At 37.8% G+C, this 24,885-nt stretch overlaps 1 protein-coding gene across 1 annotated transcript in view; it reads right to left on the bottom strand.

Annotated features, from left to right (window-relative positions):
• Positions 1–24,885, bottom strand: part of LOC110000894 (zinc finger protein GLIS1) — a 52,433-nt gene that overhangs the window by 10,282 nt on the left and 17,266 nt on the right. Inside the window, exons 2-4 of the mRNA XM_020656265.3 lie at positions 22,353–23,478; positions 16,563–16,724; positions 11,976–12,089 (exon numbers count right to left, since the gene is read on the bottom strand). Coding sequence (XP_020511921.1) covers positions 11,976–12,089; positions 16,563–16,724; positions 22,353–23,264 — 1,188 coding nt within the window. The 5' untranslated portion in view covers positions 23,265–23,478. The remainder of the gene's footprint in view (positions 1–11,975; positions 12,090–16,562; positions 16,725–22,352; positions 23,479–24,885) is intronic.

The raw sequence follows: 24,885 nt of genomic DNA, 5'->3' as shown, positions 1-24,885 counted from the left end.
ACTTACAAGCACACGTGGTTCCGTTTAAAGCAAACAAGCCATGGGAATACACACAAAGCCCCGTGTCACTCATGGTCCATAGAAAACAAACAAGGCCCAGATAACAGTGAACAATAGGCTCCCTATTCCGACTTCCAGGGAGTGTGTGTAATACAGTGTTTTGTTGTATTTCATCCTACTGAATCATAAACATGCTCACTCTCTCCTCCTGTGATTATTCATGTCTTTCTCTCGAAAAACAAGCAGAAACAGGGTACTAAAAAACAACCGTAGACCTATCAGAAAACCCTTTTCTTTGGAAAATGCAACAGCTATTCACTTTGTCCTTTTATCTAACAATAGATGAAGAAATCTCTGTTGTTTCTGTTTTGTTTATTAGAGTAGCATTTTTTTTTATAGACAGGACAGTAGATAGAGTAAGAAATCAGGGAGAGAGGGAAACGACACGCGGCAAAGGAGCCACAGCTCAGATTCGAACTCTGGCGGCCTGCTTGAAGGACCACGCCTCCACGCCTCTATGTATGTATGTATGTATGTATGTATGTATGTATGTATGTATGTATGTATGTATGTATATGCTCAGTTGGTAGAGTCGTCGCCTTTCAACCAGTAGGTCGAGGGTTCGATCCCCAGCTGAGCAACACGTCCGATGTGTCCTTGGGCAAGACACTTAACCCTGCATTACTCCCGCTGCTTCGGTGGCGGTGTATGAATGGATTAGTGTTGTACTTACTCTCTGATGTATGTCGCTTTGGATAAAAGTGTCTGCTAAGTGAATTGTAACATTTGTATGTATGAATATGTATGAATGTATGTATGAATATGTAGGCGTATGTATGAACATATGTATGAACATTTGTATGTATGTATGAATGTATGTATGAACATATGTATGTATGAATATATGTATGTATGTATGTATGAATATACATATGTATGTATGAATATATGTATGTATGAACATATGTATGTATGAACATATGTATGTATGAATGTTTGTATGTATGTATGTATGAATATAAATATGTATGTATGAACATATGTATGTATGAACATATGTATGTATGAATATATGTATGTATGTATGAACATATGTATGTATGTAGGCTCTGTGTTGGGGCTAAATGGCCATATGAATTATTTACAGTTAAAAAATAGAGCCAAACATTAATGAATTTAGAATTATTTGTTTATATTATTTTTTATTCTGGTTTATTTTGGTTTTAGCTTTTGTTAATTGATTTGTGTTAGGGTTATGGTTAGGGTGACTTTCTCCCTCTTTGGGGCGGAGCCGCGGCGTATCAGCAGTGTAATTTAAGTTGATATTAAAGACACTTGGGGTGAGAGTGGGGAAGCGGAACAGTTTTTTGACTGCAAAGGGCCACGTGATATAGCGATCTGATTTGTTTATTTTATTTTGTGGAGTTTAGTTTTTGCTGAAAAGTTTTCTATTAATAGAAATGTAGCTTATAAATTGACTTTGGATCCGCGGCTGCCTTTTGTTTTGATTTGATAGCGTGTTAAACCCGCTCAGCAATGGCTTACCTAATTGATTTTGTTTGAAGCCATCACATTAAGTCAAAAAACTCCGCTACGATCAAAAAAAACACACACTGTGAAGAGGACAAGACGCCGGAGAGGAAACACTGGTCTGGTCGTGAGTAAACAAATAAATGATGAATGGATCGGCGTTCAACGCTTTGTAGGCATGACATATCGGAAATGTTGGATGAGAATTAAAATACAAGAGACGATATGAACAGACTGAAGAAGAGTGCAAATTAACGTGTTTATGGATGTGAGCTGTGTTTAAAGAGTTGACGGACGGCGCTGATCTAAATGCAATGCAATGGCATGCTCCATAAGCAAGGGAGCGTCACGAAATGACGTTCCGCAAAAAATAAATACACAAAACTGTCATAATAATAACGAGTGATAAATAAAATAAAACATGGAAATCCCCAAGACCTGTTAAAAGCTCTCAAAGCATCCCGTAAAGGAAAATAATGAGCGTGCACAAGGATATGGGGCGCCGATTGTAAAGTTGCGCATGCTACAAATAGCAACAACATTTCTCCACATTTAGCCCTAAAAAAATCACTTTTTATTCACATTTAGAGAAATATTTGTGGACTTTGTCATATTTACTTTTGTGAATAAAAATGTAAGCTAATTTCATTGGCAAATATAAATGTTAAATATTATATCTAAATGTTGAATGTTTTATCTAAATGTTATATATAAATGGTAAAAATACATGTCCTGATTCTAAATATTTAGCTACGTTTCTAAACATTTAGCTTACATTCTAAATATTTAGCTTTGATCCTATATATTTAGCTAAGATTGTAAATATTTATAATCAAAGCTAAATATATAGGCTATAAACTAAATATTTAGCAACAACTCTAAATATTTAGCTAAGACTCTAAATATTTAGCAACGACTTCTAAATATTTAGCTAATATGCAAATTCACTCTACCGCCCACCGGAAGCACCAAAATAAAAGTTCAAGGAAGCAATCCAAGCCATTAGAAAATAAATGTACCAAGTGCTGTGATGGCGCTGTGGAAGATCCTGTGGCTGACACTGAAGAAGTAGTGCTTTGAAAACCCTAAATTGCGGCCAAAACGGCTCTTCCAATATTCTCCGCTAATTCGTTCGACATTTTCAAAATTCTGCCAGTCTCCTGTAGGAAACAATGGTTGGATCGCTTCCTCAAACTTTTATTTTGGTGCTTTCGGTGGGCAGTAGAGTGAATTTGCATATTAGCTAAATATTTTGAAATCAAAGCTAAATATTTAGAAATCGTTGCTAAATATTTAGTGTCTTAGCTAAATATTTAGAAGTCGTTGCTAAATATTTAGAGTCTTAGCTAAATATTTAGAAATCTTAGCTACATTTTTAGAAATCGTTGCTAAATAGTTAGAGTCTTAGCTAAATATTTAGAGTCTTAGCTAAATATTTAGAAATCATAGCTAAATATTTAGATGTCGTTGCTAAATAGTTAGAGTCTTAGCTAAATATTTAGAAATCATAGCTAAATATTTAGAAGTCGTTGCTAAATAGTTAGAGTCTTAGCTAAATATTTAGGGTCTTAGCTAAATATTTAGAAATCATTGCTAAATATTTAGAGTCTTAGCTAAATATTTAGAAATCGTAGCTAAATATTTAGAAATCGTAGCTAAATATTTAGAAATCGTAGCTAAATATTTAGAAATCATAGCTAAATATTTAGAAGTCGTTGCTAAATATTTAGAGTCCTAGCTAAATATTTAGAAGTCTTAGCTAAATATTTAGAGTCTTAGCTAAATATTTAGAAATCGTTGCTAAATATTTAGATTCTTAGCTAAGTATTTAGCAACGACTTCTAAATACTTAGCTAAGAATCTAAATATTTAGCAACGATTTCTAAATATTTAGCTAAGACTCTAAATATTTAGCTAAGACTTCTAAATATTTAGCTAGGACTCTAAATATTTAGCAACGACTTCTAAATATTTAGCTATGATTTCTAAATATTTAGCTACGATTTCTAAATATTTAGCTACGATTTCTAAATATTTAGCTACGATTTCTAAATATTTAGCTAAGACTCTAAATATTTAGCAATGATTTCTAAATATTTAGCTAAGACCCTAAATATTTAGCTAAGACTCTAACTATTTAGCAACGACTTCTAAATATTTAGCTATGATTTCTAAATATTTAGCTAAGACTCTAACTATTTAGCAACGACATCTAAATATTTAGCTATGATTTCTAAATATTTAGCTAAGACTCTAAATATTTAGCTAAGACTCTAACTATTTAGCAACGATTTCTAAAAATGTAGCTAAGATTTCTAAATATTTAGCTAAGACTCTAAATATTTAGCAACGACTTCTAAATATTTAGCTAAGACACTAAATATTTAGCAACGATTTCTAAATATTTAGCTTTGATTTCAAAATATTTAGCTAATATGCAAATTCACTCTACTGCCCACCGAAAGCACCAAAATAAAAGTTTGAGGAAGCGATCCAACCATTGTTTCCTACAGGAGACTGGCAGAATTTTGAAAATGTCGAACGAATTAGCGGAGAATATTGGAAGAGCCGTTTTGGCCGCAATTTAGGGTTTTCAAAGCACTACTTCTTCAGTGTCAGCCACAGGATCTTCCACAGCGCCATCACAGCACTTGGTACATTTATTTTCTAATGGCTTGGATTGCTTCCTTGAACTTTTATTTTGGTGCTTCCGGTGGGCGGTAGAGTGAATTTGCATATTAGCTAAATATTTAGAAGTCGTTGCTAAATAGTTAGAGTCTTAGCTAAATATTTAGAGTCTTAGCTAGATATTTAGAAGTCTTAGCTAAATAGTTAGAGTCTTAGCTAAATATTTAGAAATCGTAGCTAAATATTTAGAAATCGTAGCTAAATATTTAGAAATCGTAGCTAAATATTTAGAAATCATAGCTAAATATTTAGAAGTCGTTGCTAAATATTTAGAGTCCTAGCTAAATATTTAGAAGTCTTAGCTAAATATTTAGAGTCTTAGCTAAATATTTAGAAATCGTTGCTAAATATTTAGATTCTTAGCTAAGTATTTAGAAGTCGTTGCTAAATATTTAGAGTCTTAGCTAAATATTTAGAAATCGTTGCTAAATATTTAGAGTCTTAGCTAAATATTTAGAAATCGTAGCTAAATATTTAGAGTCTTAGCTAAATATTTAGAAATCGTTGCTAAATATTTAGAAATCTTAGCTAAATATTTAGAAATCGTAGCTAAATATTTAGAAATCGTAGCTAAATATTTAGAAATCTTAGCTAAATATTTAGAAGTCGTTGCTAAATATTTAGAGTCTTAGCTAAATATTTAGAAGTCTTAGCTAAATAGTTAGAGTCTTAGCTGAATATTTAGAGTCTTAGCTAGATATTTAGAAGTCTTAGCTAAATAGTTAGAGTCTTAGCTAAATATTTAGAAGTCATTGCTAAATATTTAGAGTCTTAGCTAAATATTTAGAAGTCTTAGCTAAATAGTTAGAGTCTTAGCTAAATATTTAGAGTCTTAGCTAGATATTTAGAAGTCTTAGCTAAATAGTTAGAGTCTTAGCTAAATATTTAGAAATCATAGCTAAATATTTAGAAGTCATTGCTAAATTTTTAGAGTCTTAGCTAAATATTTAGAAGTCTTAGCTAAATAGTTAGAGTCTTAGCTAAATATTTAGAGTCTTAGCTAAATATTTAGAAATCGTTGCTAAATATTTAGAGTCTTAGCTAAATATTTAGAAATCGTTGCTAAATATTTAGAGTCTTAGCTAAATATTTAGAAGTCGTTGCTAAATATTTAGTTTGTATTCTATATATTTAGCTTTGATTATGAATATTTACAATCTTAGCTAAATATATAGGATCAAAGCTAAATATTTATAATGTAAACTAAATGTTTAGAAACGTAGCTAAATATTTAGAATAAGGACATGTATCTTTAACATTTACTGTATATATAACATTTAGATATAATATTTAACATTTATATTTGCCAATGAAATTATCCTACATTTTTATTCACAAAAGTAAATATAACAAAGTTCACAAATATTTCTCTAAATGTGAAAAAAGGCTAAATGTGGAGAAATGTTGTTGTTATTTGTAGTGTGCGCAACTTTACAGTCGGCGCCCCATACAAGGAAAATGAACAAAATAAAAGCTTTGCTGCATGATGGTGGATGTATTGAGGATGTCAATAAAAGTTTTAAAACTTTTCATGAAACTGTGGATAATTTCAATGATGTGCACAGTGCATAACTCTGTGCAAATGCTGTTATCAGAGGAGGAGAAAGAGGAGGATCATGAAGACTGGTTTGAACTAGGACGATAAACTTTAAATATTGTGTGAAAGAGGTTGAAATATGGAAAAAGGAATAAATTGCACAGTTGAGGATTGAACCTCAGGACAGCATCTCTAATGTGTAAGAAAACCAACAGGATCAATGGCTTCTTCCTCAGCATCATTGGCATGTAGGAAGGCAGCTGCTGAAAATGCTGCCCTACTGACCAAAACTGCTGCATTAAAGGACAAACATGCACTGTTACTGCAGCTTTGCTACTATATTAACAACAGACTTTCAAGGCAGTGCTTCACACCCAGGTATGGGACAGCACTACACATTCAAACAGCAGCCAGCAGGTGGCAGTCCTGCTTCTCAATGCACTTTCTGTAAAGACAAGCATGTACTAACAGATTGTGTACAATTTTAAGTCCTTCCACACAAGAAAAAGGTTGATTTCCTAAAAACAAATGGTCACTGCTTTGGATGTTTAATAAAATGACATATAAGCAAAAACTGCAAATGAAGGCTGCCATGTCAAAAGTGTAACAGGAATCACCCAACAATTTTACACATAGAAGGCATAGGAACGACATATCAAGAACCCAAACCCAATGCTAGCCCTACCAAAACAAAGGAAACATCCGTCAGCAGTTCTCTTGTTTCAGCTGATGAAGTAACTGGTAGGGACTGTGCATTAGCCATTGTGCCAGTCAGAGTAAAGGTTGATAAAGGAAATAAATTCATCTCAACTTATGCATTCCTTGATCCTGGCAGCTCTGCATCATTCACATCATAAAGTGTTTGGATGGGTGGTAAACGGGCCACTTTATTCTTGTTCTGCTGTGGAATCTGGACCCAATCGAATATCAGTTGGTCAACTAAAGGATCTCCTGATAAGACAATATAATCAGGACTTCCCTGAAAAGGCATGTGAAGAGAAAAATAAAATGTCAGATGAGGACAGAAGATACATGAAGATAGCATCAACCTCAGTAGTACAAAAAGATGGACACTATCACCTACCTTTGCCTTTTCTGCAACAAAGAGACTGTAATGCCTGACAACTATGAAATGGCAGAACAGCGCACCTTAAATCTTCTTAGGAGATTCAAAAGGGATGAAGGTTATGCTATGGAGTACAAAAGTTTCATGGATGATGTGTTAAAGACAGGATATGCAGAGAAAGTGCCAACTGAACAGCTAGATCGGCGAGACGGACAGGTATGGTACATACCTCATCACAGTGTTTACCATCGTCAGAAAGGAAAACTAAGAGTTGTGTTTGACTGTGCTTCATCCTACAAAGGCACATCTTTGAACAAAGAACTCCTCCAAGGTCCTGACCTGGCAAATACTGTCATTGGAGTTCTACTCAGGTTTCACCAGGAACAAATAGCTTTCATGGCAGATATTGAGGCAATATTCTATCAGGTGAAGGTTAATGACAACCATAGGGACTTCCTCAGGTTTCTGTGGTGGCCTGGTGGAGACACCAACAAACCCTTGGAAGCCTATAGAATGAAGGTTCGCCTCTTTGGTGCTGTTTCTTCGCCTAGCATTGCCAATTTTGCTCTAAAACAAGCAACAGAAGACAACAGCTACAAGTACGAAAAGGAGGTAACTGAATCAATCCAACACAATTTCTACGTTGACGACTGCCTCAAATCAGTGGCCACAGTAGATCAAGCCATCAGGCTTATCAGAGACCTCAAAAAAGCTCACTCTCAGGGAGGCTTCTCATTGACCAAATGGGTCTGTAATAGCCACCAAGTTCTGAGGAGTATTCCTGAACATCAGAGAGCAAAGAATCTCAAGGAACTAAACTTGGACAGAGAGAAACTGTCTTGAAAGGGCTCTTGGGATCCAATGGAATACTGAATGTGATTCTTTCACCTTCAAAATGGCCATCAAGAACAAAGCCCTCAGGAGAAGGGGTATTCTTTCCATGGTTAGCTCAGTCTATGATCTGTTGGGATTCCTTGCCCCTTTCATTCTTAAGGCCAGGCAAATACTCCAAGAACTCTGCAAATTAAAATGTGGATGGGATGAATCATCCCAGGAAAACTGGCTAAGCAATGGCAGATCTGGGTTGTAGGTTTGGATCAGCTCAGCAAGTGGACAGGTGTATAAAACCTGGCAATTTTGGCCCAATCAGGACTACAGAACTCCATCACTTCTATGATGCGAGCGAATTGGGTTATGGAACTGTGAGTTACCTCAGGTTTACAAATGTTGCTGGACAAGTACATGTCGTATTCATTATAGGGAAATCCAGGGTCACTCCTCCCAAACAGATTACGATCCCCAGGTTGGAGCTGACAGCAGCGACACTTGCTGTAAAGGTGGACAGGATGTTGAAAAGAGAACTAGAACGTGTAGAAATCAAAGACTCTATATTCTGGATAGACAGCACCTCTGTGCTAGGATATATTCATAATCATACAAAGAGATTCCACACTTTCGTTGCCAACAGACTTTCAGTGATCCGTCGCCTATCTCAAGAAAAACAATGGAGACATGTGGGCTCTAAAGACAACCCAGCAGACGTGGCATCACGTGGGCTGCATGCATGAACCCTTCCTAAAGTCAAGATGGCTCAAGGGTCCCAAGTATCTGAAACTGCAAGAAACAGCTTGGCCAGAGACCCCTAAGGAATTGGGACAAATTCCTCCTGATGATCCAGAGATAAAAAAAAAACAACAAGGCATCTGTTAATAGTCTAAGCACGGTGGAGAAAAATCCAACCAGCAAGTTGATTGAGTATTACTCATCATGGAACAGACTACATAAAGTTGTTGCTTGGATCTTAAAGTTAAGAGAACTTCTTTTATTAAATCGAAGAAAAAAATCTGCACAAACTGACCTAAACTCCAGCTGGACATCTGCAAAAACCCTGAAAGACAAAATGAACCTGTTAAAGATAATCTGTGAAGTACAACATCTGTCTGTAGGAGACATGAAAAATGCTGAAAGGTCAATTATTCTGATGATTCAATGAGCAAAGATGCTTTTTCTCACAGGAACTCACACTCTTAGAAAACAGAAGGAAAGTGAAAATGAGTAGCGCAATCTGTAAACTGGATCCAATGGTGGATGAAGGCATGCTGAGAGTTGGAGGGAGAATAGGCAAGTTAGCAATGCCTATAGACTTAAAGAATCCAATTATACTACCCAAAAACTCTCACATATCCAAACTACTACAAATATCCATCTGCAGACTGGGCATTCAGGGAGAAGCCACATGCTCTCCAGACTACAGCAAAGATTCTGGTTGCCTCATGATAACTCATCTGCAAGACGGATCATTAAGAACTGTGTCCTCTGCCGACGCATGCAAGCGAAGGTTGGCGAGCAGAAAATGGCTGATCTTCCGGAGGACAGAGTGTCTCCAGATCTACCACCCTTTACACATGTGGGTATTGATTATTTTGGACCTATAGAGGTGAAGCGGGGCCGGTCAAATGTTAAACGCTGGGTGTTATCTTTATTTGCCTGGTGAGTCGAGCTGTACACTTAGAAGTGGCAAACTCATTGGACACTGACTCCTGCATTAATGCTCTGCGCAGATTCATGTGTTGCAGAGGAACAGTGACAAGCATCCGCACAGACAATGGGACACATTTCGTGGGGGCACAGAAGGAGCTTAAAGACACTCTGAAAAAAAGTGATCATCACAAAGTGATAAATGCATTACTGAAGGATGGAGTAAAATGGATATTCAACCCACCATTTGAAGCCCATCACGGTGGAGTGTGGGAAAGGCTAATCAGACCTGTGATTCTTTACTCTGTCTTAAAGGAACAAATACTGGATGATGAAACTTTACAAACAGCACTATGTGAGGTCGAAGCAATAATGAACGATAGGCCGATAACAACAGTGTCAAGTGATCCAAACGACCTTGAACACCTTACACCAAACCACCTCCTTCAACTCAAAACGAAACCAATCATGCTGCCTGGACTCTTTCAGAAGGAAGACCTGTACTCCCGGAGAAGATGGAGACAGGTACAGTACCTAGCAGATCTATTGCGGCGGAGATGGATTAGAGAATATCTTCCAATCTTACAACAGGGAAACAAGTGGCTCCACCCCAAAAGGAGCCTTTGCCTGAACGACCTTGTCATCATAGTGGACAACACAGCACCAAGGAGCTCTTGGCTCCTGGGCTGTGTTGTAAAGACATTCCAGGGGTCCAAAGGGCTCGTCCGGAGCGTCTTGGTGAAAGCCAAGAGCAGCATCTTACAGAGACCTGTTGACAAGCTCTGCCTGCTCTTGGAGGCAGTTAATTAATTACAAAGGTGCTGGTAACCTCTTGCCCCCCGAGAAATGTATACAAACATAAACACACACACCCTGACTCTCGAGCTCAAGCCCCCTTACATATATACATAAATGCTTCTTGCATATCTTAATATCCTAAAGTTGAAGGATCACATGAACCATTATGAACTATTATGGACTATAGAATGTTTGAATGTATGTTGATAATGTATGCAAAGTATTTCTAATTCATGTCTTTTGGCCCAATTGAATGTATGATAGGTAATTGTAGACAATTAGGGGCCCCTAATTGTAAACAATTAGGGGCCAGTATGTTGGGGCCAAATGGCCATATGAATTATTTACAGTTAAAATGTTTATATCATTGTTTATTCTGGCTTATTTTGGTTTTAGCTTTTGTTAATTGATTTGGGGGTATTTGTGCTTAATTTCTCCCTCTTTGGGGCGGAGCCGAGGCTTATCGGCAGTGTGGTGAGGACACCTGGGGTGAGAGTGGGGAAGCAGAACAGTCTTTTGACTGCAAAGGGCCGCTTAGGATATACGTGATATAGCGATCTGATTTGTTTATTTTATTTTGTGAAGTTTAGTTTTTGCTGAAAAGTTTTCTATTAATAAATGTAACTTATAAGTTGACTTTGGATCCGCGGCTGCCTTTTGTTTTTATTTGATAGAGTGTTAAACCCTTTTCTAGCAAATGCCACCCAAGTAGAGAACATCTCAGGACCACGCTACAAAGACTACATACCAGGATGTTTTAAACTTTTGAGTGGGTGTCTGTATAAGGACATTGACATGACCTGATGTAATCGACGATGTTTGTTCTAATTTAACCTTCAATTTGTATTGTTATGTGATTTATTTATATCTTTGGAAAGCTGAATCTCCTGCTGCACAACACATTTACCTTTCTAGGTACCAAGAAAGGAACCGTGAATCTTGAAGAGTAACTTTTTAATCTGTTTGATAGCTAGCCTTCAAAGTTTATACCCCAAACACATGTGGTGAACATGTGCAGATGAAATGTCTGAGTGAACATTAAAAATGTTGTGAAATTTGCTGTGACAACATAAGATTATCAAATATAATCTGTCTTTCTATGTGTGTGAATAACTCTTCTTGGCATATTTAAGGAACTGTACATCTGATCCATCATTTATCAGATCTTTGACCTTAAGTTTGGACAGTGTTTTGCCTAAAGGAGTAAAGTGTAAATCTGATGAGGGGTTCACAAAACTGCCAGAGGCAGCCATATTGTTATTTTCTCAGCACCTTCTGGAGACAGTTGGTCTGCTCCAAACAGACCAAGTTAAACTTAACTCTGAGAGGGGGAATAAACTTCTCACAATCACTAATAAACTTTCAATTAACATTTCAAGAAAACTGTGTTCCTCAAGAGAGTGTTACAAAATGTGTTTATGTACCAAAAATATCAGCTGGGAAATTGTAAATTAAAGCGGATTTAGTATTATATCTATAAGAAAAAAAAGTCAAACAAGGACATTGATGATAGATTTTAGGTTGGAAGTTGTTCTTGTCATGGCAGAAAACCGTCTCAAACTGTATTTCGTACATACTAAAATACTCAAAACAAGATTATTATCTACTCTTTAACCGTTGGATGAAAACTGAAGTGATTTGTGTAATGGATACCATTCCCAAACATAATCAATTTCAACAGGATCATTCTGTCCCTGTCCAATAAAATGACCCAAAAAGTAAAAGTAATACTGGTTGTTAAAAAGAGAGAAGACAATCTTTGCAGAGACACAGGGAGGTTTTAGAGATGTTTGTTTCTAATGCTGCAGATCAGAGTAGTAATCATATTCTGCCCTCAGCTAAGTTCCTAATATGTAAAAACATAGCTGCTGGTTTTACCTTGACCTCTCGCTCTTGAAGGCCTTTGGCTGAGTGAGCTTTGACGTGCTTTCGTAACGAGCTGGGATCAGTGTAGCGTTTGGTGCATCCCGGGATCTGACAGGCGTACGGCTTCTGTGAATGAACAGTAACGAGAAGAGATCATGTTTCAGCAAAAAGACATGTGACGCACAACATGAAAAACATGAACCTCTCTCTTTGTGTTCACTCCATAGATACTATTATCAAGGTCATTTATATACCATTTTACAACACAATGTTGCAAAGTGAAGTGCACATTCCTTTAATGCTAAAACCTTCAATAAAGTACAAAAACACAAGTGAAAACATGTATAAACATCCATTGATACATGATATGTCTATACACAACCGCAATATAACAATTCTGTCCTGTATTTCTTCTTTTCAAGGTCATTTCTGAATATCAGGCCTTTATTGATATAGCAGTGGATAGAGTATGAAACTGGGATGAGAGAGCGTGTGAAATGACATGCGGGAAAAGAGGCGCAGGTTTGAGCCGAACCCGTTTCATCTGTTAACATGGAGGAGGTGGGTTCAATGACCTGTACTGCGGCCAGTCAGTAGTGGGAACTCTAAATGTTTGACTTCACTTTTTGTTTGGAGCTGAAATGTTGTCCATCTTTTTATACAGTCTATGCTCTATATACCTACTCTGTACACTGACACATGTTAAGGTCAAAACACTCACCCCACAATACTTTGTGGTTTATTCCGTCACACTGGATATGATGTCAAACCCAAAATATGTGTTTACAAATATAAGCACAAGTTCAGTTGAGTCACATCCAGAGTGTTTGCATGTGTGATGCTGAACACAGTAGTGCTGTGTATTATACACCCAAACATTTAGGATAAATGCTGCAGATGTAGTTTACTTAGTGTGACATCTGTGCTCACAGAGAAAGGAAGCACATGTACATTGTGTCAACATTTTACATAATCTACTCTTGAGACGAGAGTAAAGTATATTTACCTATCATCTGCAGGCTTATAGAGGAAGAGAGAGAGAGAGATAGAGAAAGAGAGGAGAGTTAAGAGGAACAGCTCAGTGCACAGACATTCTCCAGTTAAGTGTAAATACATATATATAAAACAAAAACATGCATTCCATATTTAAATGAAAATTAAATGACAAAAATTCCTCTGCTTTTTCAGATTTCCTTTATTGCTTAAGTGTGATTTTATTTGAAAAGTAAAGACATTATGAAAAACCTCTTGGAACATGCGTTTGGGAAAATCCTTAAGGTCTTATATGCAAATTCAAATGAGTAAAGAGAAAGTGGTGAATTCAGGGATCAGCTGTTGAAAAGAAGTGAAACCATGATACGCTGATTGTTGTCAATAATAATTAAAAAGTGAGAGACAAGTGACATGTTGTAAAGCAGTAAGTCTGACATCTTGTCTGTGACACTTAACAACAAAAAGATAATTTATTCATAGAAGTGATTTCCAACTTTTTTTATATGCTCATTTGTCTTTTTTTGTAATTACCTACAGATGTGAATATATTTCAAATTTGAGCTCTTTAGCTACTCTTTCAAAGATGTGACATCGAAGAGAGTAACCTCCTGCAGGGTCTTACGTCACATGCAAAAGTTGGGCAATGTCTTCGTCTTATGAAATATTCCCCGAGAGGTGATCTGCATGCTCTAAAGGGAAAAGTCTGAATGAAACTTTAACCTTGACGATCCCTGTGTGCACATCTCAGTGCTGTCAGCTGCTAAAAATTAAGACATAAATTAATGATTAATGGCACGTCAGTCGGCATGTTCTGTGTATGTCAAAATTATACAAATATTGAAAGTGATAAATGGACAGGGATTAAACAAAGCCTTCCTGTTCAATGTTGCAATTCAAGATGTTACGAGTGTGAAGCTTAAACTCAAAACAGCAGATTAAAATGTTCTCTTTAGCTGCTTCATCGCTAAAGTCAGAAGAGAACATTTAAATCTGCTGTTTTCTTTAGTCACATACACGCATACAGCATTGGTTAATTAGTTTTCAACAACTGCTTAGTTATTCTAAGTAGTAAGCATGTAATGTAAAGGTAAATAACCTGCAGGAAATGGTGTGCAGTAATTGTTTATACTCATTAAAAAGCTCCAAACATGCCACATGTTGAAGTACTGTGAGCTGCAAATGGTAGTTTAGACATTCCAGCATTAGAATTCATTTGGGGAACAAATCCTTCATAACAATATTATTCATAACATTAGTAACACAATACAAGTTATTTAGTCAAACCTAAACAGCTTGAACAGACACCAGTCTTTTCCTGGCTGGATGTTATGCTATATTCAGCAATTATTTACATTTACTTCTCCACTGGACCTCAGCAATGGCGCCAAAAGTGTCCGATTCTTGATTTGTGACGCATCTGCAAAGCCGCTATTAGCCAGCGTGAAACCACAAAAAGGAGAAAATAACTCTCTCCTCTCGTTGTAATAACACTGGAGTGCATCTTAAAGCTCCATCTCACCCGTGTAATGAGAGATCTGATTTGCTGGATTAGCGCTAAGTCCCTCGTAGCTTGTCAGCAGGAGTAAAAATAACTGTGGTTTTTGTAGAATAAATCCGCAGCAGGTATGCAGTTTCACAATCCTACAGAAAGCTCAGACTGTATATCAGAGAGCTTGCAGAAAGAGGGGGGAAAGAGTGGAGCAGTGGCACTTTAAATTAAAGTGATTTGATGTGTGTTGAGTGCATTGCGTATTCCCGCTCATCACAAAGCAAATAGATTTATCATCGGGGTATCTACGTTTTTAAAGCCTGCAGGAGAATATGGTTTTATACCCTAACAGACATAAAACATATCTTGGCTTCATCTATGTGCTCAAGTGATAGATGTTTATCATTTAGACATAGAAGAGATGAGGTAAATGTTCCTAATGCCTTTATGCAGACAGGGCCCTTAATGGGAAAAAAGCACCACCTCCCTTTGGCATGGCACTCCTTCAACATGTTAAGACCCACAGTGCACTTTTTAAAAAAGAATCAAAATGGACTAAACATGAATAAATGATACTGTGTTTCTAATCTCCATCCTTGTAAATAATTTACCCATAATGGACCAGATCATTTTGGTTTTGTTACTATAGCTTCCAGCTGGTAGTCTCAAACACAGATGAGGAGCAAGCTAAAAAGTCTGTCTTTACATGACTTTCTTCACAACTCAACATACCCAAGATTTATAATTTCCTAGCATGAAGGTTTAGAAGTCACTTTTCAACACCTGTGCTTCTGAAATACTTACAAAGACCCATTTATGGACTTTAAGGTTTAAGATAGTTGTTCCTCCTTGAATAAAAGCCGCAATCCCACAGTGTCAAAATACCATATTACATGTAAAAGTACAGCATTTAAATTACTACCTATGCCTAGGTGTTGATAGATTTATAAGTTTTTCTTGTACATCAAGAACATTTATTAGCTGCTCACATGGCCATTAAAAACAAGTTTGAGTGTAAGTAATTGAGGACAATCCGTTTAGCAAATTATCTTAAATGTAATGAAAAAATAAGCACAATAAAATGAAAATACTATGTACTGCATACTACATTCAACAGCAGTATGTAGTAAGACTTCCGGTTGGTTGTTATTTTGCAGTATGCCAGCCTCGACTATGCTGGTTTCAGGTCTTGGAATGCCATTACAGTATAGCATCCACTGACGGTCTGAAAAAAGTGATTCATTTTGATTTTCATGATTTTGAGAATTAAAAAAAGATATTTGGTGGTATCTGTGTGTGGTTTGGTCTGATTGTGATTATTTCCCCTGGTATTATGGTCGTTGCTGTCAGTCACTTCCATCTCTGACACGGCGCTTTGAATTGTGGGAAACAGTACGCGAGAGTGGTCTGATGCTTACAGTAACTTTTTTGACTATTTTACTTATCTTTGGCATACTGTGGATCCTGCATTTGTTCTTATACTCTCATGCTGCATACTGCATTTTGGCCAAATGGACTAGGCGGTTTCGAGAACAGCCCAAGAGTGTGTGTGTGTGTGTGTGTGTGTGTGTGTGTGTGTGTGTGTGTGTGTATATATATATATATATATATATATATATATATATATATATATATATATATATATATATATATATATATATATATACATACATACATGCTCCCCACAGATGGTCTTAATCAAGGCCAAATCAGCCAGAAACACACCTGACTCTGCACTGAGTTGATTCCTTCAACAACCTCAGTGAGAAGCAGAGAGAATGATCTCACACACGTCTACATCAGTTTCATCATCTAGACTACTTCATTTTAAATTCTGCTTCCTGTTAAGCAAGGGCAAAAGCATACAATGACAAGAAATTGGGTTGAGTCTCAGTTTAATTCATTTAGGCATGCATGCTGTATATACACCAATAACTAGTTTTTGCATTTGGAATAAACCATATTTACTTATTAAGTGAAATTCACCATTGAGTTAGAAAGCTACCCTCCACTCCACACTATAGGTTAGCAGCATACACTCCACACTAGGTCAGCATAGATGTAAATATAATATGGAATAAGACATGTGTAGTGTGGATGGCTGTATGTGCACTGACCGTGTCCAGATGTGTGCGCTGGTGTTTGGCTCGGTCACTGGAGTTACTGAAGGCTTTCAGGCAGCCGGGGTGCTGGCAGATGTACGGTTTCTCTCCTGTGTGGCTCCTCAGGTGTATCTTCAGGTTCTCCAGACGTGAGAATGCTTTGGGGCAGCCCTCAAACTGATGGGGAAAATATATAATAACAACAACATAAGGGTGATGAATATGTACGTTAAGTTTGATTACTTTATTGTCCTTTACTTTTCTATCTTCCTTTATGTTCATTTTAAATGTGTTGTTAATGTAGGACTGTTCTTTCTATCTGGACTGTCACTATCTAGAATATAAGTGTGTGTGTGGGTTTGTGTGTGTGAGGGGGGACCTGAGAATTATTAACTCAGTAGTTGCCGTTAGCTCTATGAAGTATTTTAGGGTTTTTCAGCTCATTATTTTGTTTTCCTAACACACAATTTTTCTTTTCTGGTCACTGGTGAACATAGTGAAGCATTTAGAAGCTAAGAAGACAGATGTTTCAGATTCTTCACCAGATGGTAAAGATCAATACAGAGTTAAAAGTGAGTGCTACTCAAAATGAATGATCCTGTTGTTCCATAACTCCTGGAGAGTAAATAAGCATCTGGTTGCTTACACGCTCACCATTTCTACTTAAATGGTGACGATACGTCAGTATTGTGTTAACAGCTTGTATCTGCTGTCCCCAATTGCCCCTAAAAAAGTGGCTTTCTATAGAAAGGTCTGTCATGGACAAGAATATGACTATCATTAAGACATGTTTGACAGCTCTTTACTTTAAGCACCCCATGTTTTTGGTGTAAGTTTGAGTATGCACAATATTCAGCCTACTACTGTTTAGTTCAGAAAGGAGTAAATGCTTGGTTTCTTGCTAAAATGAGGTAGAGAAGCTTTATTTGTAGTTTGTCCCATGGGTGGGTTTCACAGCTGATGATAGCAATGGGCTAGCGTACCGCTACAGCTTGACGTAGTGGTAGTTGGTTTTACTTTGTTGGCATGTGCTCATTTGTTGATATCAGACAGGTTTTCATCTAAATGTATCACAAATTTTAACCAAAAATTGAGAAAATGTGAATTTAAATAAATGACTGTTATGCAACTACTCAAGCATCAAGATAAAATGTAGAGGACATTTATACTCCAATGAGCTGAAAAAGAGGTCGTTTGGGACACAGAAACAACTTTTAGCCTTCATGGTCGAGTCAACACATTTTATAAACCACCAGTCAGTGGGGATTACTTGCTTGAACTTTGATTTCATTTTCTATTTTTTTTATGGTGACACATGTTGATCTTCTGAGCAGACCCCTTGGCATTAATATGAAACTGAAGAGTCTGCCACAGCAGTTTAGCCGGAGCAGATAATGTGAAGATGTAAGGCTGGTTTATACTTTGGTGAGGTGAATAGCAGCTTTCAGGACTTAAGCCTCTGTACATGGGGCACACACACTAACTGCTAGGCTACTAATCATTTCATTGGACCTTTAATGGCACAGTTAGTATATGGGTGAGTATTAAAATATATATCAACATAAATTTTAATAACCAAAAGAAATAAAACCATCAATACTTTTATCTTGTAATACAAATCACATTTAAATCCTCTCCTAATCTTTAATGTGTTGGCCTGTACCTAACACATAATAGATAATAGATATTGCTGTAGATCTGTGATCCAACAGAACTCGCCGCTGTAGAGGTAATTCATCACATTTATATTTATATTGAATCATAAACTTCAGGTAATAGCTGATTTCCATATAGCAAAACCACCTACACTTGCTCTCACACACACACACACACACACACACACACACACACACACACACACACACACACACACACACACACACACACACACACACACACACACACACACACACACACACACACACACACACACACACACACACACACACACACACACACACACGCTGTGGTAGGTTCAAGCAAATATCAGAGTGAGCAGGAAATACAGCGCAGGCTGAACACAAAGCTTTACAGAAACTACCTCTTTTTAGTTTTGGGTTTTTGGTCAGTAGATAGAGTCTGAAATCTGGGTGAGAGAAAGTGGGAAAGGAGCCACAGGTCAAATTTCAACCTGGCCCCCTGCCTGGAGGATTACAGCCTCTGTACATGGGGCGCGCAAACTAACTACCAGGCCACTAGCGCCCTGAAACTTCTATTTCAATATCAGATCTTACAGACTTTCTGTTAAGTGTTTTTGTGTTTAAACAGAAATATTTTTCAAGGTTTGATTTCAATCCTGCTGGAGTCCCGACGAGATGATCACAAGAAAAGATATTAAACATTTTTACAACTTCAAATCTTTCTTAATTCACTTTTTGTGGTGAATAAAATCTCAGATTTAGAGTGTTTTGAGGATCAAAGTGAAAATTATCCAATTTGTCCACCAGTCACTTATAAGGAAACAAGGCTAATCTTCAAACACTGAGTCATTAAGACCCAAGATGAAGGCATTGGTGTTTTTTTTAAAGGATAGCATGACGTTTAACATTAGGATAACATTAATGCCTCGTATTTAGATTTGAAAGTAGTGCAGATTGGTTTCTGAAACGGATGTTTTGCAAATCTTCAAATGAGAAACATGAGAACAGTGTGTTTGATCCAAACTAATCCAAAGGAAAATATGGAAACATTTCAGGCTTTTATTAGGTTGTGCTAATGAGTCAGTAAATGTCAGTCACCTCATTTAGTTTAAAAAGTTCATACATAAAAAAACACTACATCATTCTCACTAATTAAGCCAAGGTTTAAAATCGCCCTGAATAAACACAAAACAAACAAGAAAAAATGAAAAGCAGTGACTGATAAATCCAGCCCTCAAACTCTTTTTAATACACATCTCTGAGTGTTGGCACGCACAGATTATAGATTAAGTCTCTCCATGTTGTGGGAAACAAAATAAAACAACAGGTTTAACAATGTGCAGCTTTATATGAACTCAGTAGTGAGGACAAACAGTTTGAGTTGTTTCAAAGGAAGAAAGACTTAATTCCCCTCTAATCTGTCTTTTCGGATTAGCCCATGGCTACTGTAGTTAAAATATTATTCAACAATCAAACAAATGTAACCCTACCCTCACCAATAAATATGGCTCCTAAATAGAAACAGATTTAGAGAAGTCTCTGACAGAGGAAGCCTTTGAGAACAGATTAATTTCAGCTTGGTAACTTTATGTTCTTTGTTTCCTCACCAAGACAGTTTACAGAACAGTCTTTATTAATCCAGGAGAGTAATGTTTCCCTTTGAGATTAAAAAGGATTAAAGTTTATTCTGCACTTCAAATGCGTCAGTAAAGCCACTTGTCATGTTTCCAATTCTAATCTTTTGATTCTTGATGGGTTGATGGTCCATTTATAGAGGAGAATTAGATTGTGCCTTTGCTGTATTGTTTGCTCCTCTCCACAGGGACTACAGAGGGACATTAGTAATAAATCAAATGTGGTGCATGCAAGACCACTTTCCTACTTTTGAGCTCAAACAGATTCTTTTATTACACTAAAATCAATCAAATTAGATGTGTTCAGTACTTTCGGGAGGACGCTGGCGATTATTTATGGCATCCTCAACAAACCCCATGAATACCTCAACACCAACAATGACAGGTGACATTAACTCCTGCAATTAATGTACAGGAGAAAAGTATGTGATTTATGTTTTCTCCACCTGACATAAAACCAGAAAAAGAAAATAAAAAAAACATTTGGTTTTAAAAGCATTACAGACAAACAGTTTAACACTCCAATCAAACCTTGTCGTCTAGTACACCATATTTTTTACCTGCTCAACTCATGACACTTAACTCACAACTTGATAGGATAGGACGGGATAGGATGGGATGGGATGGGATGGCTTATCACATTCACAAATTCTCACCATGTTCACACACTGATGTCAGAGGGTACTATGTAAAGTCAGTATTAACTAATGAGTTAACTTGACTCATTGAAAAGCTATGCTATCAGGAGTGATTTGGATTGACCAATGACACTATGACTTGGGAATTGTAAGAGCTGGGATCGGACCACCAACCTTCGATTATAAGACGATCAACTCTAACATGGAACCACAGCCACCCTTTTAACCTTATTCATGTCATAAAGGCAGGGAAATCTGTCATGGGCCCTGTAATGTCCTTAATTAAAATATCGATATTTGGCACCAGTGATTCTATTATTTAATCACATGAGTCAGGAACAACGATAAAGTGCTTCAAAGAAGCTCAGCAGGACACAATGTGACTTTGTTGTGATAAAATGGGATATCACGTCACTAGATGTTTAATATTTTAACATGCAACATAAAGCTCCCATCATCTTAACCAACTAGACCTATTTTAACCTCTTGTATAAACCTCAAAACCAGCAGAGGCTTTTTTGTACCCAATCTTACACAAACCTTTAGTTGAGAGTTTTAAAATTGTCAAACTTTTTTATTCTAATACTTCTGGCAAACTTTGACAAAATAAGCTGTCCTGTCAAATGTAGCATCAGTTAGAAAATGCATTCATGTGTTGCTCTAAATCGCAGCCATCCTGAAAATAGTCCCCAACAAAAGGGCTCTTTACCTCTGTTTGCTAAATCAACAGTGCCCAAATGTTAAAGCTAATTACAGAATCTTTTTACAAACATGACATTTTTGACCCTCTTTCAATAATGTGCAGCTTCAGGAGCGATTGACTTGAAAGACAGACATAGTGGAGTAAATACCAAGAGAAAATAAGACGCTGTTGGTTCTGGTCTTTTAATGGGATTTGTTGACAGAAAGGAAAATATACAACATCCAAAGATTTATCCTTAAATGTATCTAGAAGTCATTTCAGCATCATAAATTATGAATGATTGCTCTACCACTGGGATTTCAAAATGCTTTGGGAACATGTGTTTATAACCTGAACAACACCTGTCTGATCTGAGGCTCGACATTACGAGCTGGTAAATACAGCTGAATTCATTAACCAACACTGACTGCATTCATGAGAAATACAGTTTCCATTGCAGCACCAGAATGACTTAATTTACATGTTTTGGCCTGAGCACATTATGAAAAATGAAATGACGTGACTCACATAGTTCAAGTGTGTCTAATGACGATGTTTTTGCGAAGATGTTGATTTAATTTTATTAATCTGTTTGAGAGCAACTCGCCACAGACATATATTTACAAGCTGGCAGCAGATTAGGTCATTTTAATGAACTAATTCAATTAAATAGGAAGCGTGTCTTTGAGTGCAAATTTCTGAATTATTAATCGGAGTCTCGAGTTGCTGACAGCAGCCTAGTCGCTGGGGAATGACACAGAGAGAGTTAGTCACTGTCAGGGATGTGGATTTGGAAACAAACTGAAAGTCACCAAGGGATGAACGTGTTCAAACAGCGTAAGAGGTGTTTCAAAAAAATCAGTCGGACTTCATCTTTTGTTGTATTCTGGTGTTTTGAGTGTTAGTGTAAATTTCCTTTGTACAACTTGTTGGTTTGAAAGGAAAGACAGTGAATTTATATATGAATTTGAAAAAGGAAAAAAAAAGTGATGCCAAAGGGTTGTGCTGGCCAGGTGATACTGTATGTTAAACACACTTAAAGCTACATTGAGAAGTTTTTTAGCAGGTTATTAAACTTAGTTAGGTTAGACAATGATGTGCTGCGTCCCTATGCAAAGTATCGCAGTAGCAAAGTTATGTTAGTCTTCTTCGGTTCTGTTCTAATAAAATATGTTATCTTTGATTGACGAGACAAAGGCAGAGAGACTCACCATGCATTTGTTGGGTTTTTCTCCGGAGTGGACCCTCATGTGGATGAGCAGCTTGTAGCGAGCGTTGAAGGGTTTGTGTTGTCGCACGCAGCCAGCCCAGAAGCAGGAGAACTCTTCCCCTTTTCGCTGATCGATGTGCACCTTCTCGATGTGCCTCACCAGCTCCTCCTGGCTGCCGTAAGTAGCACTACAGTCGATCCAGTGACACATCTGCTCCTGTTGGTCCGCTGCGGGTTCCTGTCTTACAGGTCTGTTGTGTCCTGGGTAATGCAGCGGCGTGCTGTCCTGACTGTCGTGGCCTTGGAGGGGCTGGCCTGCTTGGAACAGCTCCCCCTGCTGATGGTTCATTTGAAACGGTTCCCTCTTACATGGTGAGAAATCATCTGCAGGCTCTTGTTTGATGGCGTGATACTCGTCCTGTAACTTTTGTTGTTGATGAGGAGTCTTGTTGCCTCTGGGTGCATCAGAGAGAGGCAAAGATGATGGGAAAAATAAAGAGGAAGAGGAGGAGGAAGAGGATAGAGAGGATGGTGGAGATCCAAAAGGAGGAGATGTGGCACAGCTTGTGAGCATGTAGGACAGAGGGAGGGATGGCTGGGGGTAACAGCTGAGTCTCTGGCTGTCGTTTTTAGGTTCTTTATGTGCTGTGGTAGCTAAGTCCTCCATAGTCTTATCTATGTGGGGTCCTGCTGTTTTACAGCTGAGCAGGGAGGTGAGGTCCCTACCCAGCGAAGACAGGGACATGGAAGTCCTAGGGAGATAACACATCCCCAGGCCACCTGAGTGTATCGAGGACTGACAGAAGCCACCAGAAGACAGCGGCGCCTGAAGCTCCTCAGCATCCTCAAACACACTTCCAAAACCAGGAAGGGTCAGCTGGACGTCTGGAGGCCCAAGGTCAGGGGGCCACATCCTGGGCCCTGCTTGCTGGCAACCACCAAGAGATCCTTTTAATAGAATTCTTGATGTGATAATTTCAGGGATCCATTGGATGTAGCACCATTAACAGCATCTTTCAGTTCACAAATGGGATATGTTTTCAGCAGCTGGCATCTTCTCTTTTGTATCCCGGGGATTTGTAGTCTTCTGTCATTTGTTCCACACTAAGTCAGTCATCGCTCATGCACTGTGGGAGACAGAAACCAAACCCAAATGAGTCACCTAAAAACAAAAAATGATAAAACAAAACACTTTCTGCAAAAGATCAAAAAACAGCTTTTATAACCAGCGGCGAATAAAGAGCCAGAATCATTGTAAATGCACGGATACAAAAGCTAGTTTGAACTACTTTATATAAATGTTCATAGTTTATTCCAGTGTTTCACAACTTAGTGTGACTCCCTCTCCTTAGGGTCACAAGAAACATATGGGTCTCTTCAGATGATTATTAGGAGAGGCTTAAAAAATAAAATGTAGTACTACACCAATCTGCATCCACCCCGCACCTCACCCGCTTAGCATTCCTCCCCCTAATCAAAATCTGGTGCATGCATTACCCATGATGCAACTAAACCGCCCATCGATCATTCAGAGACTTAGGTGTGTTGTGGTCGTAGCAGCTAACATAGGATTGAGATGCTAGCTTCAAGCAAAAATGGAGCGAGTTAGAGTTCTAGTGAGCTCACTTCTTAATCACTCCACACTTCTAAGACTTCTTTTTCAAGCTTGTAGTCTGACAGAGCGTGACTCAGATGACATCACCTGAGGCAGTTGATCACAATTTAAACAGCTATCCTTTGAGCCACAAAAGCATTTACATAACTTTGCACATATTAGTATAATTACTCCCCTACACATGTTGACAGTGACACATTTGAATGTAAAAAGTAGTGGGAGTTCTGTTTAAGTGTAGCACCAGAGTAAACTTACCACACAATGTGTCCCACCACTGTCGTCAACTGGTTTAAACTGAACCCTCTCTGGATTGATTTACGGCTATTTTGCGAAACTCTAGTATGACTCAGCTGCTGTGACAATTTGCCATGCTGCGTGAAGAGTTGAAACACACAACTCCAAATGTGTCACACTCAGTTAAATGTTTTCCCTTATTTCCAGTCATCCCCAACACTGTGTTCAATCATCAAGAACGAACTAAGCAAGATGACCAGCAGAGAAGGTCCCAGATGAAGTCAAACCAAAACAGTGTGTCCGACCCCCTTGTCAGCAGGCTTCAATCACACAACTCTTTGAGTGCGAAGCTGCTGCATTTGTTTATTTTGTTTCCTTTGAGCTGCTGTAACATTGCTGCAGGCATTACGGCCACCCCTGCAGCAAACAGCCAGGCGTTGTGTGGCAACTGATTGCCTGGAACCTTGTCCAGATGCCTGTTCACAGAGAAAGAGTAATGGAGCATATCTCTCCAGCGGCCCTGTGATGCAGGACAGGGTGGCTGGAAAGTGGCCGGTCAAATATAAACTACTCCTGTCACACACATACACACACACACACACACACACACACACACACACACACACACACACACACACACACACACACACACACACACACACACACACACACACACACACACACA

This window comes from Labrus bergylta, chromosome 4 (genome assembly GCF_963930695.1).
Source record: "Labrus bergylta chromosome 4, fLabBer1.1, whole genome shotgun sequence".
Taxonomy (NCBI): domain Eukaryota; kingdom Metazoa; phylum Chordata; class Actinopteri; order Labriformes; family Labridae; genus Labrus; species Labrus bergylta.
Note: the sequence above shows the minus strand (reverse complement) of the source record. Positions and strands in the feature narration are given on the sequence as shown.